This window comes from Hyla sarda, chromosome 10, assembly GCF_029499605.1.
Source record: "Hyla sarda isolate aHylSar1 chromosome 10, aHylSar1.hap1, whole genome shotgun sequence".
Taxonomy (NCBI): Eukaryota; Metazoa; Chordata; class Amphibia; order Anura; family Hylidae; genus Hyla; species Hyla sarda.
The window spans coordinates 48,714,453-48,731,591 of NC_079198.1; the positions used below are offsets into that span (position 1 = coordinate 48,714,453).

At 43.0% G+C, this 17,139-nt stretch overlaps 1 protein-coding gene across 4 annotated transcripts in view; it reads right to left on the reverse strand.

Annotated features, from left to right (window-relative positions):
- The window catches only part of LOC130293838 (izumo sperm-egg fusion protein 2-like), a 127,358-nt gene extending 111,536 nt beyond the window's left edge, over positions 1-15,822 (reverse strand). For 2 of the 4 annotated variants that reach the window (XM_056542998.1, XM_056542996.1), the window contains exon 1: positions 15,579-15,822. In XM_056542998.1, coding sequence (XP_056398973.1) covers positions 15,579-15,798 — 220 coding nt within the window. In that variant the 5' untranslated portion in view covers positions 15,799-15,822. Of the gene's footprint in view, positions 1-15,569 lie in introns of all 4 variants that reach the window. The other 2 variants (XM_056542997.1, XM_056542994.1) reach the window with 1 other exon arrangement.
- Between the last annotated feature and the right edge of the window lie 1,317 nt (positions 15,823-17,139).

A 17,139-nucleotide genomic window follows, 5' to 3' on the forward strand; every position in this document is an offset into this window, starting at 1 on the left:
GGGAGGAGGCTGAACATTCCTCCCCCTTCCCCTCCGGTATCCCATGGGTCTCCATGACTTTCCCGGGCGTGCCGCCGACCCCAGCTGAGAGGCTGGACTGAGGTCTATGCTAGTGTGCTGCCGACTAAACGGGTTAGAACCCTACTTCCAGTTGCACTGATAAATTCCCGTGGTGTGGTGTGTTATGACCCCTACCTGATGATGTGAACGGTGAAGGAGCTTTTGGCTTGGCTGGCGAGGAGTGACGGGTGGTCCGACTGGAGGTGCTGGAAGAGAGAGGGAGTTTGGGGCAGCAGTGAGGCGGGGCCTCTGGCATAGTGAGGAGGACGCAGAGACGCTTGATCACGTGGGTCCGCGAGACGCTTGGACACGTGACTCTGCTGGTGTTGCCGCCGGCTCGGAGTGGAGCGGAGGAGGCTGCCTACCCGGAAAGTGGCTGTACAGAGGGACAAACTCTGGGGACGCTGCCGCAAGGACAGGGTGAGAACGCTCCTTTTTTCTTTCCCCCCCTATACTCTGAGTGACTGAACCGGAGAATATTGTTGGGGACTTGCCTGCGCTGCATATACCCTCCCTGTGTTACGTCGGTTTACTGTGGGCCCCGCGCCAGATCCTGCCGGACTTTGGGCGCAATCAGTATTAAAAATACTGAGAACCAGAGACACTGGAATAAAGCCCTGTTAGTCAAGTTCACCACTTGGGCAACCGGGAGGTGCTGTAAGGGAGTGAGGGAGAAGGTGGGCGAGTGGCACCGGTACTGATACATGCGAGTATATAGTAGGTTATACCACTCTCCCCCTGGGGTGTAACGGATACACTCTTTGTACCCCACAGGACATTTAAGTAATATATTTTGAAAATATTGTTACTAAGGGGGCCTTGCCAGTAAAACTCAACAACTGGAGCACCTCGGAGATTGTGTAAGGCGGAGAGGTCGGGCTGGCAGCTTCTGAATAACCCTAATTGGCCATACCGCTCCTCCCCCGGGGGTCCATTGGAAGCAGGGTGGATTGGTCCTGCACAGAGGGTATAAGTCTGCAATAGTAGTGGTAGTTTATAGGGTGGAATATACTGCCTGTTGGAAAATGGCGCCAAACTAAACAAAACCACTAACCCTGGTAAAGACAAAAGATACCCAGGTAAACTGGACAAGTATATGGTCTCACCGGGGGGTGACCGTTAAAAACAGTGGCCACGATAAATCTGTACTAGGGGATCAGACTCTGGACTCTTTTACAGGGGAAAGGGAAGGGGAGCCCCCCTCCCCAGTTTTGGAAAAAATACTGCTGGCCGTGAACAAATGTAATGCCTCTATTAATGTGTTGTCAACCAGGTGGGAGTAATTGGTGTGGACATTAACTTAATAAGAGAGGACTTAAAAAAAATTAGAAAGAGATGTACAGAAGTTGAAACAAGGGTCTCAGTAATTGAGGATGAGGTTCAGAAATTAAAATTGGAAGTGCAAAAGTACACTGCAGTGAATAAAACCCTCACTCTAAAAATAAATGATCTAGAGGATCGAACGAGAAGAGGGAATCTAAGAATAGTGGGTATGCCAGAGGGGGAAGAGGGCAAAGATATGATTGTCTTTTTGCAGGAGTGGTTATCTTCCCAGTGTGGTAAGGAAAATCTTTCGCCCCAATTTAACATTGTTAGGGCTCACAGAATACCAGCTAAACCCCTCCCCATGGGAAGTAGACCGCGCACAATAATTCTAAAATTCTTAAATGATAGAGACCGGGACAATGTACTTACAGCAGCCAGAAAAAAAAAAGGAAATACAGTATAATGGCAATAAGATAATGTTCTTTCCGGACTATGCATTTGAAACTCAGAAGTTGAGATTGACATTTAAGGATGTAAAGAAAAGTAGTGTTGCTCGCGAATATTCGCAATTCGAATATTATTCGCGAATATCGCATATTCGCGAATTCGCGAATTTCGCGAATATAGCGCTATATATTCGTAATTACGAATATTCGTATTTTTTTTTTTTTTTTTCTTCACAGTACACATCACAGTGATCATCCCTCTCTGCTTCCAGCTTGTGTGGTGTAAAGAAGGCTGTAATACTACTGTGCGAGACTGGCGTGTGAAAATTCGCATATGCGAAAATTAGCATATGCTAATTTTCGCAAATGCGAATTTGCGCGTATGCTAATTTTGTATATGCTAATTTTCACATATGTTAATTTTCGCATACGCGAATTTTCGCAAATGCGAAAATAAAACGAGGGTATAACGAATATGCGAATATTCGCGAATATATGACGAATATTCGTCCATATATTCGCGAATATTCGCGAATTCGAATATGGCCTATGCCGCTCAACACTAAAGAAAAGACTATGGTCGAACGGAATTAAGTTCTCACTGCTTTTTCCTGCCAGACTGAGAGTTGTACATAATAACGAGACTTTGTTTTTTGTCAGTGCGGGGGAGGCGGTTGATTGGATGGACGCTCTGGGATTTAAAAATTAAGCTGGAATAGAATATGGAGTTGCCGGGGGGCGGGGATCCATGCTAGGAAAGAGATTTGCCTAAATTTTGGGCAAGTCGCCGGGGGAAGGGGTGGAGGGGGGGTGGAGGGGAAGGGAGGGGGGAAGGGAGGGTTTGGAGGGGGGCTAACAGGGGGGGAGAGGGAGTGGGGGAGAACAAGAGGGGTGGGGGGTGGTTAGGGGTGCTGGGGGCTAAGTTGATTATGATGAGTATTCTGGTGATTTTTGGATTCTGTGTTTCTAAGTTTTCTTTAATTTTTTTTTCTTTTTTTTTTCTTTCTTTCTTCCTCCCTCTCCTTGTCTTTCCTCTATCGTTCCTTCCTCAAAACAGACAGAGGGATAAGAGGGGATAGAGGATGAGTAACATAAAATTGATAGCCTGGAATGTTCGGGGGCTTGGGGAAAACATCAAAAGGATGGCAGTAATGAGTGTGGTTAAAAATTATCTCCCATGCGATCTTGGTCTGCTAGAAACACACCTGACAAGGGATACGGTTCAGTTATTAAAAAGAAGTTGGTGGGGAAGTAGTTTTCACTCTTTTTTTACATCTTGTTCACGGGGGGTATCAGTTTTCTTCCATAGACGTATAAAGTGGGATGTGATGGGACAAAGTGTAGATCAGTATGGGAGATTTATCTTCCTGTATGGTAGACTGGAGGGATTGATCTGCATTTTGGCCTTTATTTACATCCCGCCCCCCTTCTCGCCTGAAGTTCTGATTAAACTCTTTGAGTTCTGTGCCAATAGGGAAGACTGTCCACTCTTTATACAAGGGGACATGAATGGGGTGTTCTCAGAGGAGTTGGATAGATATCGCTCTCAGGGTAGTGTGGGGGGTGGCGGGGTCTCCCCTCTGGCTAAAATCTGCGCAGAGTTCGGCTGGACGGACATATGGAGGATGCAGAATCCGGGGGTGAGGAAGTACTCCTGTTGGAGTCGCTCCGGCCGAGCTCTGTCCAGAATAGGTATCAGTATAGGAAATGTTCTCGGATGTGATAGGGTGAACTGTGTGCGTTATCTCACGCGCTGCCTGTCTGATCATGCAGCGATTGAGATAACTGTAGACACTGGCGGGGTGAGGCGGGAGGGGATGCCCAAAATTAATGCTCATTGGCTATGCCTCATTGAAAATGAAAGAATACTTAATAATTTGGAGGAATATTTTGCAAATAATTGGGGCACGGCGGATGATCACATTGTTTGGGAAGCAGGGAAGGCCTTTCTTAGAGGTGAAATAATAAGAGCTATTAGAAGGAAGAAACGAGAGTTTAGAAGCAGGGAAGAGGAACTAAGATCAGCATGCTATGGGGCAGAAAATATACAAATGGTAGACCCCTCAGAAGAACATAGGTTGGAATGGGAAAAAAGCCAGGAAGCTTTGGATGCATATTTGTTGGAAAAAAGTAAAAATAGATGCTTATTCTTGGGCCAACAGAGACTCCTGGAAGCAGGGCAACCCAGTAGGTTCCTGATGTCCCTGGTTAGAAATCAGGAAGGACCCCCGAGAATAATAAGGATTAAGGGAATGGATGGGAGGGTACGCGAGGGGGCAAAGGAGGTAGTAAAGGAATTTCGGGAGTATTATAATAAATTATATGAGTCCGAGTGGAAGGGAGAAAGGGAGGAACTGGGGAAATATCTGGATGGGATTGAGTTCCCCCAAGTGAAGGGGCCCAACAGTGAAGAGATGGAGAGGCCAGTGACATCAGGGGAATTAAGTTTGGCCCTGAATAAAATCAGGGGTAATACTACCCCGGGAGGTGATGGCCTCCCTTTCGAGGTGTATAGGAGGTATGGAAGATGTCTGTTGCCCGCGCTGGAAAGGGTTCTCTCTACTAGTTTGGAGAGAATGCAGCTACCGGTTACCATGAGAGAATCTATGATAATTCTCCTCCCTAAGGAGAGTAAGGATGGTGAAAAGATGGGCTCTTATAGGCCCATCTCTTTGCTAAACACCGACGTTAAAATTTATTCTAAGGTTCTGGCACTTAGATTACAGAGTGTGATAGGGGACTTAGTGCACAGAGACCAAAGCGGCTTTATGCCAAATAGAATGGCCTGCCAAAACATCTTCAGAGTAATGGCCAATATAGAACTGGGGGGGCCTTGGGGGGGAGCGCTCCCACTCCATCCTGTCCTTGGACGCATTTAAGGCGTTCGACAGGGTGGAGTGGGAGTTCTTGTGGCAGACCCTGGGACACTTTGGTGGGAGGTGGAGAGGAGTAGGGAAAGGATGAGTTCCATGCCCTTACCCATGAAAACCTGTTGCTGGTCAGGTATAAGGATAGGAGGAATGTCCTTATGCTGACCACAATTCATGGTAACGGCAGCTCACCTGTCCCTGTCCTCAAGCCTGATTGTATTCTGGGCTACAATCAGTATATGGGGGTAGTTGATCTTTCTGATCAAGTCCTCAAGCCATACAACGCCATGCGAAAAACACGGGTATGGTACAAAAATGTTGCGGACTACTTGGTACAGGTTGCCATGTACAACTCTTTTGTACTGTACCAGCACGCTGGCAACACAGGGACATACCTTCAGTACCAAGAAGGAGTCCTAAAGGTCCTGATCTTTGGCGACCGGGAAAGAGCAGGCCGGACTTCCCAAGGAACTGAAGTTATAGGTGCCAGGATCGTCCCAGGCCAACACTTTTTAGGTGAAGTCCCCCACACTGGAAAGAAGGGACAATCCCAGAAAAAATGCAGAGTGTGTCACAAGAGGAGGATACGGAAGGACACCACCACTCAATGTGACACTTGCACCGATCATCCGGGCATCTGCATTAAAAACTGCTTCAGGGAGTATCACACTTCCATGGAGTTCTAAATGTTCCCTCTTCATTAAAATTTTCCATAATTTGACCCCAATGTACAAAGTCCAGAGCACATTACAAATTTTAACCCCATAAAACCACTAAATTGCCCAAAAAACTCTTTTATAAAAAAAACAAAACAAAAAAAAAAAAAACATAATAAGATCTCTGGGGGTATGAGTCACTATCATCAGGGACTTTTTATGTTGCCTCAAATACGCAGTGATCTCTCTCCACCTGAGCGGGGTGCGCATTTGAGACAACAGGTTAGGGACGGCCACAAACATCACATTCCCAGAATGATGATTCAGAGCATAGGGTTTGGGGTGGGCATATTTTTTAGTTTTGGCTATGCTCTGGGTCATCATTCTGGGAACATAACCTTTTTTATGATTTTATGTCCCACTGTACCTCATTTTAGTTAGTGTACTCCTTGTAACGCCTCTTGAGGGGGGGTCCCACTGTTCCGGCTCCATAGGCAGCAATGCAGAAGCTCTAGGTCCTGAATGCGCTCCTGCTCCTCTGAGAACGGTGTGCACCCACAGAGCTGCTGACGTCCAGATATGAGGTATGTCCTTACTCCAAAGAAATGTATCTACAAATTTACGGTAACATTTTCTCCTATTACCACAAATTTGGGGTAACCCCAGAATCTTAGTGTAAATTGTTTTTTATTTTTCCTTTTCCCATCCCACTTAATACACATTTATCAAACACCTGTGGGGTGTTAAGGCTCACTGACCCCTTGTTACATACCTTGAGGGGTGTAGTTTCCAAACTAGAATGCCATGTGGGCTTTCTTTTGCTGTTCTGGCACCATAGGGGCTTCCTTAATGCGATATGCCCCCGCCTCCCCCATTTCAGAAAAAATTGCAAATGTTACTTTTTCTCTTCTGAGCATTGCAGTTCGCCCGTAAAGCACTTGACCTCCACACATGGGGTATTTCCATACTCAGAAGAGGAAAGGTTTCAAATTTTGGGGGGCATTTTCTCCTTTTACCCCTTGTAAAAATGTAAAATTTGGGGGAAAAGCAGCATTTTAGTGAAAAAAATGTATAAATCATTTACACATCCATATTTAACGAAAAGTCGTCAAACACCTGTGGGGTGTTAAGGCTCACTGTACTGCTTGTTCCAATCCTTGAGGGGTGTTGTTTCCAAAATAGTATGCCATGTGGGGTTTTTCTTTCCTGTCCTGGCACCATAGGGGCTTCCTAAATGGGACATGCCCCCCAAAAACCATTTCAGCTAAATTTGTTATCCAAAAACCAAATGTGACTCCTTCTCTTCTGAGCATTGTAGTGCGCCAGCAGAGCAATTAAAGTCCACACATGAGGTATTTCCATACTCAGAAAAGATGGGGTTACAAATTTTGGGGGGCATTTTCTCCTATTACCCCTTGTAAAAATTTAAAATTTGGGGGAAAACCAGCATTTTAGTGCAAAAAATTAATTTACACATCCAACTTTAACGAAAAGTCGTCAAACACCTGTGGGGTGTTAAGGCTCACTGTACCCCCTGTTACGTTCCTTGAAGGGTGTAGTTTCCAAAATAGTATGCCATGTGCTTTCTTTTGCTGTTATGGCACCATAGTGGCTTCCTAATTGTGACATGCCCCCCAAAAACCATTTCAGAAAAACTCACTCTCCAAAATCCCATTGTCGCTCCTTCCTTTCTGAGCCCTCTACTGCGCCCGCCGAATACTTTACATACACATGAGGTATTTCCTTACTCAAGAGAAATTGGGTTACAAATTTTAGGAAGATTTCTGTCCTTTTACTCCTTGTAAAAATTCAAAAACTGGGTCTACAAGAACATGCGAGTGTAAAAAATGAAGATTTTGAATTTTCTCCTTCACTTTGCTGCTATTCCTGTGAAACACCTAAAGGGTTAACACACTTACTGAATGTCATTTTGAATACTTTGAGGGGTGCAGTTTTTATAATGGGGTAATCTGTGGGGTATTTCTCATAATAAGGCCCTTCAAATCCACTTCAAAACTGAACTGGTCCCTGAAAAATTCAGATTTTGAAAATTTTGTGAAAAATTGGAAAATTGCTGCTATACTTTGAAGCCCTCTGAGGTCTTCCAAAAGTAAAAACATGTCAACTTTATGATGCAATCATAAAGTAGACATGTTGTTTATGTGAATCAATATATAATTTATTTGGAATGTCCATTTTCCTGATAAGCAGAGAGCTTCAAAGTAAAAAAAAAAATGCAAAATTGTAAATGTTTTCATCATATTTTTGAATTTTTCACTGGGAAATGATGCAAATATCGATAAAATGTTACCAGTAACATAAAGTAGAATATGTCACGAAAAAACCATCTCGGAATCAGTATGAAAGGTAAAAGCATCCCAGAGTTATTAATGCTTAAAGTGACAATGGTAAGAAGTGCAAAAAACGCTCTGGTCCTTAAGGTGAAAATGGGCTTGGTCCTTAAGGGGTTAAACATAATATAGTATACTATCATTATAGAACCATAGACTTGTTTAGTATAAAGTACACATTGAGATTACCACTAGAGATGAGCAAACTTTTCAAAAATTCTATTCGGCCGATTCTCTGAATTAAAAAAAAAAAATGTGGTTCGATACTAATTTATTTGCAGTGAATCTTTATTAAAAATGTCTATTTCTGGCCTACAGAGAGCCTCAATAGGGGTGTAGAACACTTTGCTGTGTTCTAACACGCATATGGAGTGTACTGGGGTAGTGAAATAATACTATTATTCAGAATAACATGCAGATTTTAGAATCACTGCCACAGAGCAGCACAATGGCAGAGCCTGGAGGAGGCATCAGTATGAGGAGACCATATTGTGGCTGAATGACACAGCGTGGCGGTTTTGGCAGCATGAGGAGATCATATAGTGGCTGAATGACACAGCGTGGAGGTGTTGGCAGCATGAGGAGACCATATAGTGGCTGAATGACACAGCTTGGATGAGGCTGAAGCATGAGGAGACCATATTCAAAATAATAAAATGATAGATACGTTCTCTGAAGAAAAGGATCCTTCATTAGATGACAATGTGAGTATTGTGTGTTCCAGTGAAATTAGCTCATCGGGGGAACAGGAAAACATGATACAACTTAATTCTGCAACTGAAGAACCACAACAAAGAATGAACGACTTAAAGCCTACTGGAACTGAGGAATAGTGTTGCTCGCGAATATTCGCAATTCGAATATTATTCGCGAATATCGCATATTCGCGAATTCGCGAATTTCGCGAATATAGCGCTATATATTCGTAATTACGAATATTCTTTTTTTTTTTTTTTTTTTTTTTTTTTATTATTCACAGTACACATCACAGTGATCACCCCTCTCTGCTTCCAGCTTGTGTGGTGTAAAGAAGGCTGTAATACTACTGTGTGAGACTGGCGTGCGAAAATTCGCATATGCGAAAATTAGCATATGCTAATTTGCGCATATGCGAATTTCCACTTACGTTAATTTTCGCATGCGCGCATTTTCGCATGCGCGAAAATAAAACGGGAATATAACAAATATGCGAATATTCGCGAATATATGACGAATATTCGTCCATATATTCGCGAATATTCGCGAATTCGAATATGGCCTATGCCGCTCAACACTACTGAGGAACTTCAAAATGGTAAATATACCACCTGGAATAGTCAGTCAATTCCAACAGCCGGTGGTCAGTATCCACATCTGCTAGTCCTTGGCAATATTCCTTTTATTACTGGTCTGGTATCAACATGGCAATAATGTTGGGAGACTAACTCAAGGATAGCCAGATGTTTCCTACAATACACAGTCAATAAATGGAGACCATATAGTGGCTGACTGACACAGCCTTGAGGTGGCTGAAGCATGAGGAGACCATAAAGTGTCTGAATGGCACAGCCTGGTGTTGGCGGCAGATGAGGAAACAATAGGGCCTCACAATCTCTAAGAATAAAAGATGAATTTTGAAATTTCCATTGAAGATATATGGTACCTAGCATAAACATATATAGGTAATGTCCTAGGCCCAGCAGCATAACTAAACCATGTAGTTGCGGAATGACACAGACAGGAGCAGTCAGCAGCAGGAGTGCACAAGAGGGTTTCATAACCCCTAAGATTCAAAGATCAATGTTGAAATCTCAATTAAGCATGTATGTACGCTAGTGCTAACATCCAAAAATTTAAGGCCCAAGCCCAACAGCATCACTAAGCCAAGTAGTTCCTGAAACACACAGCCTGGAGCAAGCATCAGCATGAGTTTACAAGAGGGCTTCACAACCCCTAACATTATGTTAATGTTTAAATCTGTATAGAATATGTATGTTAGCTAGTGCTAACATCAAACATTTTTAGGCACAGGCCCATCAGCATCACTAAGCCATATAGTTGCTGAAACACACAGCCTGGATCAGGCAGCAGCAGAAGCACACAAGAGGGCTTAATAACCCCTAACATTAAAAGGTGAATATTGAAATCTGTATAGAACATGTATAGAAAATGTATGTTAGCTAGTGCTAACATCCAAAAGATTTAAAAACAGGCCCAGCAGCATCAGTAAGCCAAGTAGTTCCTGAAACACACAGCCTTGATCAGGCAGCAGGGTGTGTACATAAGAGGGCTTAAACAACCCCTAACATTAGAAGATCAATGTTGAAATCCTTATTGAGCATGTATGTTTGCTAGTGCTACCATAAAAAATTGTAGGTAATACCCAAGACAGTCCCAGCAGCATCAGAAAACAATATATTTGCTGAATTACACAGCCTGGAGGTGGGGATAGCATAAGGAGCCCATATAGTGTCTGAATGGCACAGCCTGGAGGTGGCTGAAGCATGAGGATACCATATAGTGGCTGAATTGCGCAGCCTGGAGGTGGCATCAGGAGTCCTGAAAGTGACCCTAATGCAAGGAATTTCTGAAGCTGGGGACTAGCACCTTAATTATGTTTTGCAGTATCCATGGCAGCAAGGAGAGAGCCTAGAGGTGGTAGCATCAGCATGAGGAGACCATAGAGCAGCACAATTAGAGAGCCTGGAGGTGGCAGCATCAGCATGAGGAGACCATATGGCAGCACAATGACAGTGCCTGGAGGTGGTATCATCAGCATGAGGAGACCATATGGTGGCACAATGACAGAGCATAGAACTGGTAGCATTAGCATGAGGAGACCATAGAGCAGCAGAATGAGAGAGCCTGGAGGAGGCAGCAGCAGCATGAGGGCCATGCGAACTGAGGGTTGAGTGTGAGAAACCCACCGACTGTTGACTGTGGGTGTCGGATGTCACTTGAGATGAAGTGGATGACCGAGTGAACAGATCAATCATGGCTGCTGGGTTGCTGGTCACGACACGACTGCTAGCTGACACCGGGAGCTCAGACCTCTCACTGCGACTCCCCTACTCACCAACACCCCTACTCTACTGTGACCTCTGCCTGCACCTGATGAATTTAGGCCTCTTCCACGTCCTGGTAATACTCTTCCTAACATACTTATTGCGTATATGAGGGGAGTACAATACACTTCACTACACTTAAAACAGTATTTGTCTAGAACAGCAGCAGGTGTGTACTATTGGCTGTGTTTTCACAGTATTTAGGCCCTTGACAGAAAATAGTACACTACTTTGATGTAGGTATGAGGTATGCACTGATTAGGGCAGAAAAATGCGCTACAATACACCTAAAAACTCTGTATTTTTGTAAAACACCAGCTGCTGAGTACTTTAGTTTGGACTTTGACAGTATGTAGGCTCTTGACAGATTAACAGGTACAAAATAGTAAACTACTTAGATGTACGTATGTGGTATGCACTTAGGAGGGCAGAAAAATGTGCTACAATGAGCCTGAAAACTCTGTAATTTTTGTAAAACACCAGCCGGTGATTACTTTTGGCTGTCCTTTCACAGTATGTAGGCCCTTTGCGAATATTAAAAATTTTCCCCCATATTCGCATGTGTGAATATTCGCATATGCGCATATTCACATGTGTGAATATTTTCATATGCGCATATTTTCATTGTGGGCCAATTAGAATGATGCAAATACACTTGTCAGAGGTTATCAACAACATCCCTAGCAACCAATAGTAAAGTTGCCCACCCCCTCACTGGTGTCTTCCTCGAATACCCGATTATGCGAATATAACGAATATGCGAAATTCGCGAATATAGGATGAATATTCGTCTATATATTCACGAAATATCGCAAATTTTAATATGGGCAATGCCGCTCATCACTATTAACCGGTACAAAAAAATGCACTACTTAGATGTAGGTATGTGGTATGCATGAGGGCAAAAAAATGCACTACAGTACAGTTGGAAAACATATTTTCATAAAACAGCCAGTGATTACTTTTCCCTGACATTTCACTGTATGTAGGCTTGTTACAGATTAACAGGTACAAAAAAGTGCACTACTTTGATGTAGGTATGTGGTAGGCACGTATGAGGGCAAAAAAATGCACTACAGTTCACTTGGAAAATGTATTTTCATAAAACAACAGCCAGTGATTACTTTTCCCTGGCCTTTCACTGTATGTAGCCTTGTTACAGATTAACAGGTACAAAAAAGTGCACTACTTAGATGTAGGTATTGAGAATAGTGCAAAAAATGCGAAAAAAGATGGTCTGCTGTGGCGTTGCCTTGTGGAGATCGGAATGAAGGTTCAGTCTTACAGATAAAATCTCATTTATTGTTACATAAACTGAGATGTAGACATGCAAAATGCGTTTTGGGGGTAAGTTCCCCCTTTCTCAATTGCAGAAAATACGATATAATATTTTCTGCAATTGAGAAAGGGGGAACTTACCCCCGAAACGCCTGGACCCGTGGCTAATGGCATGTGGCACTGATCGCGGTGCCGCAAGCTATTAACCCTTTAGACGCTGCATTCAAAGTTGAACGCCGCGTCTAAAGTGAAAGTAAATCGGGGTGTCCGCTGCGAAATCGCGGCATCCCGAACAGTTGTGACACAGCAGGAGGGTCCCTTACCTTGCCTCCTGGTGTCCAATCACTGAATGACTACTCAGTGCCTGAGATCCAGGCATGAGCAGTCAAGCGGCAGAATCATTGATCAATGGTTTCCTGTGAGAAACCATTGATCAATGTAAAAGATCAGTGTGTGCAGTGTTATAGCCCTCTATGGGAGCTAGAACATTGCAAAAAAAATAAAAAGTGGAAAAAAAAAGTGAATAAAGATCATTTAACCCCTTCCCTAAGAAAAGTTTGGATCACCCCTCCTTTTCCCATTAAAAAAAAAAAAAAACTGTGTAAATAAAAATAAAAACAAACATATGTGGTATCGACGCGTGCTTAAATGTCCGAGTTATAAAAATATATCATTAATTAAAACGTGTCAATGGTGTACGCGCAAAAAAAAAGTCCAAAGTCCAAAATAGTGTATTTTTGGTCACTTTTTACATCATGAAAAAATGTATAAAAAACGATCAAAAAGTCCGATCAATACAAAAATTGTACTGCTATAAAATGAACCCTCATAATACCCCATACGCAGAAAAATAAAAAAAAGTTATAGGGGGTAAGACAATTTTAAACGTATACATTTAAAGTTATGATTTTTTAAAGGTAAGGAGGAAAAAATGAAAGTGCAAAAACGGAAAAACCCCTGGTCCTTAAGGGGTTAAACACAAAATTGCACTCTGTCAAAGAGTATTAAGAATGGAGTGAACTGCTGGTTATCATACAGTCTACAGACTAGTATAAGCAGCAGATTATTTCTTGTGGAAAAAATACACAGAGCTGCGCTGAAAAATCATTCATGCCTCCTCTGCTAACGTTTATGAAGTTGAGGCAGCATGTTGAAATGTATGAGGCAACGAAAATGTCCATGTCTATTTTGCTTGGGGCCCCCAAATTCCTTCAAACGGCCCTGCTGCAAAGGTTTTGCAAAGTAAACCTGACCAGCTATCCTGTACCATTCAGGACTGCATAAGTTTTACTCAAGTGGGAACCTTGCTGCAGATGAAAAACAAATACTGGCTGCAATAGCATATACCATGTATGCATAAGCATAGAGTTGTGCCTATAACCGAGCACAACTCACTAAGGTGAGCAATCCTAGACCTTTGAATTTAGTTATCTGAATACTTTTATTCTATGGTGTGCCACTTTTGTTTTCAGTTTTTTTTTCCTAGCCCAGCATTGAATATTGTCCCTATAAATTAAAAATAAACATTTGAATGTCCTAGAGACACTTATTGTGCTGTTGGACTTTTTTCTTTTAATCATGTCCTAAAGACATGGAAAAAGTTTTCATCAGTCAGAGCCCCAGTGCCCCAGACCACCAATTGCTAGAGCCTCAGTGCGGAGTCCACCAATTGCTAGACACAGCTGGGATAAGCCCTCGACTAAACGCTCCACTCTCACTATAGGAGATAGTCTCCACAGACTTATAATGGAGTCTGTTTCCTGCAGCAAGACTGAAAAAGGCAGAGAGCCAAGAAGTGAAGCACTTAGCTGATCTAACGATTGGTGTGGGTCTCAACACTGACACTCCAACCGATAAAAACTTTTGATGATTTTAAAAAGACAGTGCCCATTTAAGCATATTTATAACGAAATAATACTGGGCCTCATTTATCAAAACTGTATAAAAGTAAAAAATTCAGTATTCATTTCTTCGGTGGAAAAAAAGGTATATATCTAGCAATTGGTGGACTCCGCACTGAGGCTCTGGCAATTGGTCGTCTCAGCACTGGGGCTCTGACTGATGAAAAATGTTGCCATGTCTTTAGGACATGATTAAAAAGAAAAAAGTCCAACAGCACAATAAGTGTCTCTAGGACATTCAAACCTTTATTTTTAATTGACAGGGACAATATTCTTGCAAGAAAGGTTTGCCACCTGTGTATGTTGTATTGTACCTATTATTTACCATTTACCCTATTCCACACTTAGGAAGAAGGAGTTTTTTTTATGTATAAGGGACTCTAGATTAGGGATTCACCTGTACCCCATATCCCTTTCCCTATTAAGGTTTGTCAGTTTTGTGTACCCTCAGTTTTTTCTATGATTTGAGTAAAAGTTAAGTTTTATGCATCTTAGCCTCATTGCTGTTGTCTAGTTGGTATTATACTTCCAGCACTGGTCAGCTGCTGTATGTTTCAGAGGAAGTTGAGTAGTTATTTTCTGTCTGACCACAGTGCTCTCTGCTGACACCTCTGTCCTGTCCAAAGCAGGAGAGGTTTGCTATGGGGATTTGCTCCTACTCTGGACAGTTCCTGATACAGACAGAGGTGTCAGCAGAGAGCACTAGGGACAGACAGAAAATAACTACACAACTTCCTCTGTAGTATACAGCAGCTCATTGTCACGTACCGGCAGGACTGGTAGTGGATCCTCTGGACCAGAGAGGCGATGGCGGGGGTTGTACCAGAGGACCGATTCTAAGTGGAAACTGGTTTTCACCAGAGCCCGCCGCAAGGGGGGGATGGACTTGCTGCGGCGGTAACCACCAGGTCGTATCCTCCAGTAGCAACTCGACCTCTCTGGCGGATGATATGGCGTGGTACACAGGGAGCAGGCAGGAGCGTAGTCGGACGTAGCAGAGGTCAGGGCAGGCGGCAAGGGTTCAAAAGGCGAGTAGGCGGTAGCAACAGGTTCGGCAACAGGCAAGGCAATACACACAAAAAGGAACGCTTTCTCTGAGGCACTAGGGCACAAAGATCAGGCAAGGGCAGGAAGGGGCAGGTGCCTTTTATTGGGAAGGACAGGGGAAGTGAGGAACCAGCGCACCAATTACCGGTGCGCTGGCCCTTTAAATTTACTGAAGGCGGCGTGCGCGCGCCCTAGAGAGTGGGGCCGCGAGCGCCGAGAGGCAGAAGTGGACGGCACAGGGAGCGGGGAGACAGGTAAGTGGAATAGGCATGCGAACGGGGACCAGCCATCACGGCAGCCGCGTCCCCGACACAAGGGAACCCCGGGCTCACACTGACCGGGGGACGCCGGGATCCCGAGGCAATAGGCCGAGAGAGCTGGCGCTCCCGTCCGGGGAAGGGGACCGGAGCGCACGCTGTGACACTCATAAGTACTAAAAGGATTAAGATTTCTTTAATAGAATTAATGTACAAATCTGTTTAGCTTTCTGGAGCCAGGTAATATGGTGAAATAAAATGTGCGCTGTGATTGGTTGCTGTAGACCATAAAGACAGTTTATTCTTTTAGATAATTTGTTAAACCTGGCCCATTTCATGTAATTCAGAAAGCTATTACATTTATAATATAGTTAGAACTTCAATAATACATACCCAATATACCTGTGAAGTGCTTTACAGCATAGTCTTTGAAGAAATTGCTGGCCATTTCCTTCCCCAGTTTATCACATCTGTTCCGAAGTTTGCTCTCCTGAACCTGAATGGGTATCACTTCTTTTCTGATCTTTTCAAATATCTTCACTACTTTTGAATTACACTGAAAGCATGTGGAAGCCATTGTGATAACACTTGCTACAAGAATAAGCCTAAAGCACACAGACATTGCTTATAAAGTTGGTGCTTTCACTTCAAGATTACATGTGCATATATTGCAGAATACTAATGAAACAACACATCACTCTTTATGACATCATGATGTTCCACTTGACCACAACCGTGTGTCTATATTATGGATTTAGGTTACTGAACTACTGCAAATAAAGTAAAATTGTTTTTTGCGCATAAAAGATGCTGAGACATAAATATATTTCAGCATCTGTCATTTAAAAGCCACTTTGTAGAAAGGTGTATATATACACTTTTTTCTTTACATGTTTTACATCTAACAATCTTTTACTATGGATGAGTGTAAAAAAGTTAAACAACTGATGAACTCATTACTTAGTCAAATAACTAAGTCCAGTGCTAAGCGGATAGGGCATAAATGTCTGACTGCAGGAGGTCTGACCCCAGGGACCTGCCCAGAATCTCCAGTATTGTGCCCTGGTGCTGCCCCAGCTCTGCACAGCTAGAGCGAATTTTGTACACAGCAGCCAGCTGGTACAGGCACAAGATCGCTGTGTCTCCATCTCTACCATAGAGATGAATAGAGTGTTTATATCAGCTCACCTGCTGTGTGTGAAACATCACACACAGCAGCTCAGCCAGGGCCGAGTCAGGGCACTGTACGGGAGATAGCGGTGGGTCCCAGTGGTTGGAACCCCCGCAATCTAAAATCTATCATTTGTAAATTTATAAATTGGTTAGCGCAGGACACCTTCTTTTAGATAATTTAACCACTTGCAGATCACCCATTGACTTTAACCTATTGGGGACGAAGGGCGTACAGGTACACCCTTGCTCCCTGGTACTTAACCCCTTAAGGACCACGGGTTTTTCCGTTTTTGCACTTTCGTTTTTTCCTCCTCACCTTTTAAAAATCATAACCTTTTCAACTTTGCACCAAAAAATCCATATTCTGGCTTATTTTTTGCGACACCAATTCTACTTTGCAGTGACATCAGTCATTTTACCCCAAAATCTACACCGAAACGGTAAAAAAAAAAATCATTGTGCGATGAAATTGAAGAAAAAACGCCATTTTGTAACTTTTGGGGGCTTCAGTTTCTACGCAGTACATTTTTCGGTAAAAATTACACCTTATCTTTATACTGTAGGTCCATACGATTAAAATGATACCCTAGTTATACAGGTTTGATTTTGGCGTACTTTTGTAAAAAATCATAACTACATACAGAAAAATGTATACGTTTAAAATTGTCATCTTCTAACCCCAATAACTTTTTTATTTTACTGCGTATGGGGCAGTATGAGGGCTCATTTTTTGCGCCATGATCTGAAGTTTTTAGCGGTTCCATGTTTGTATTGATCAGACTTTTTGATC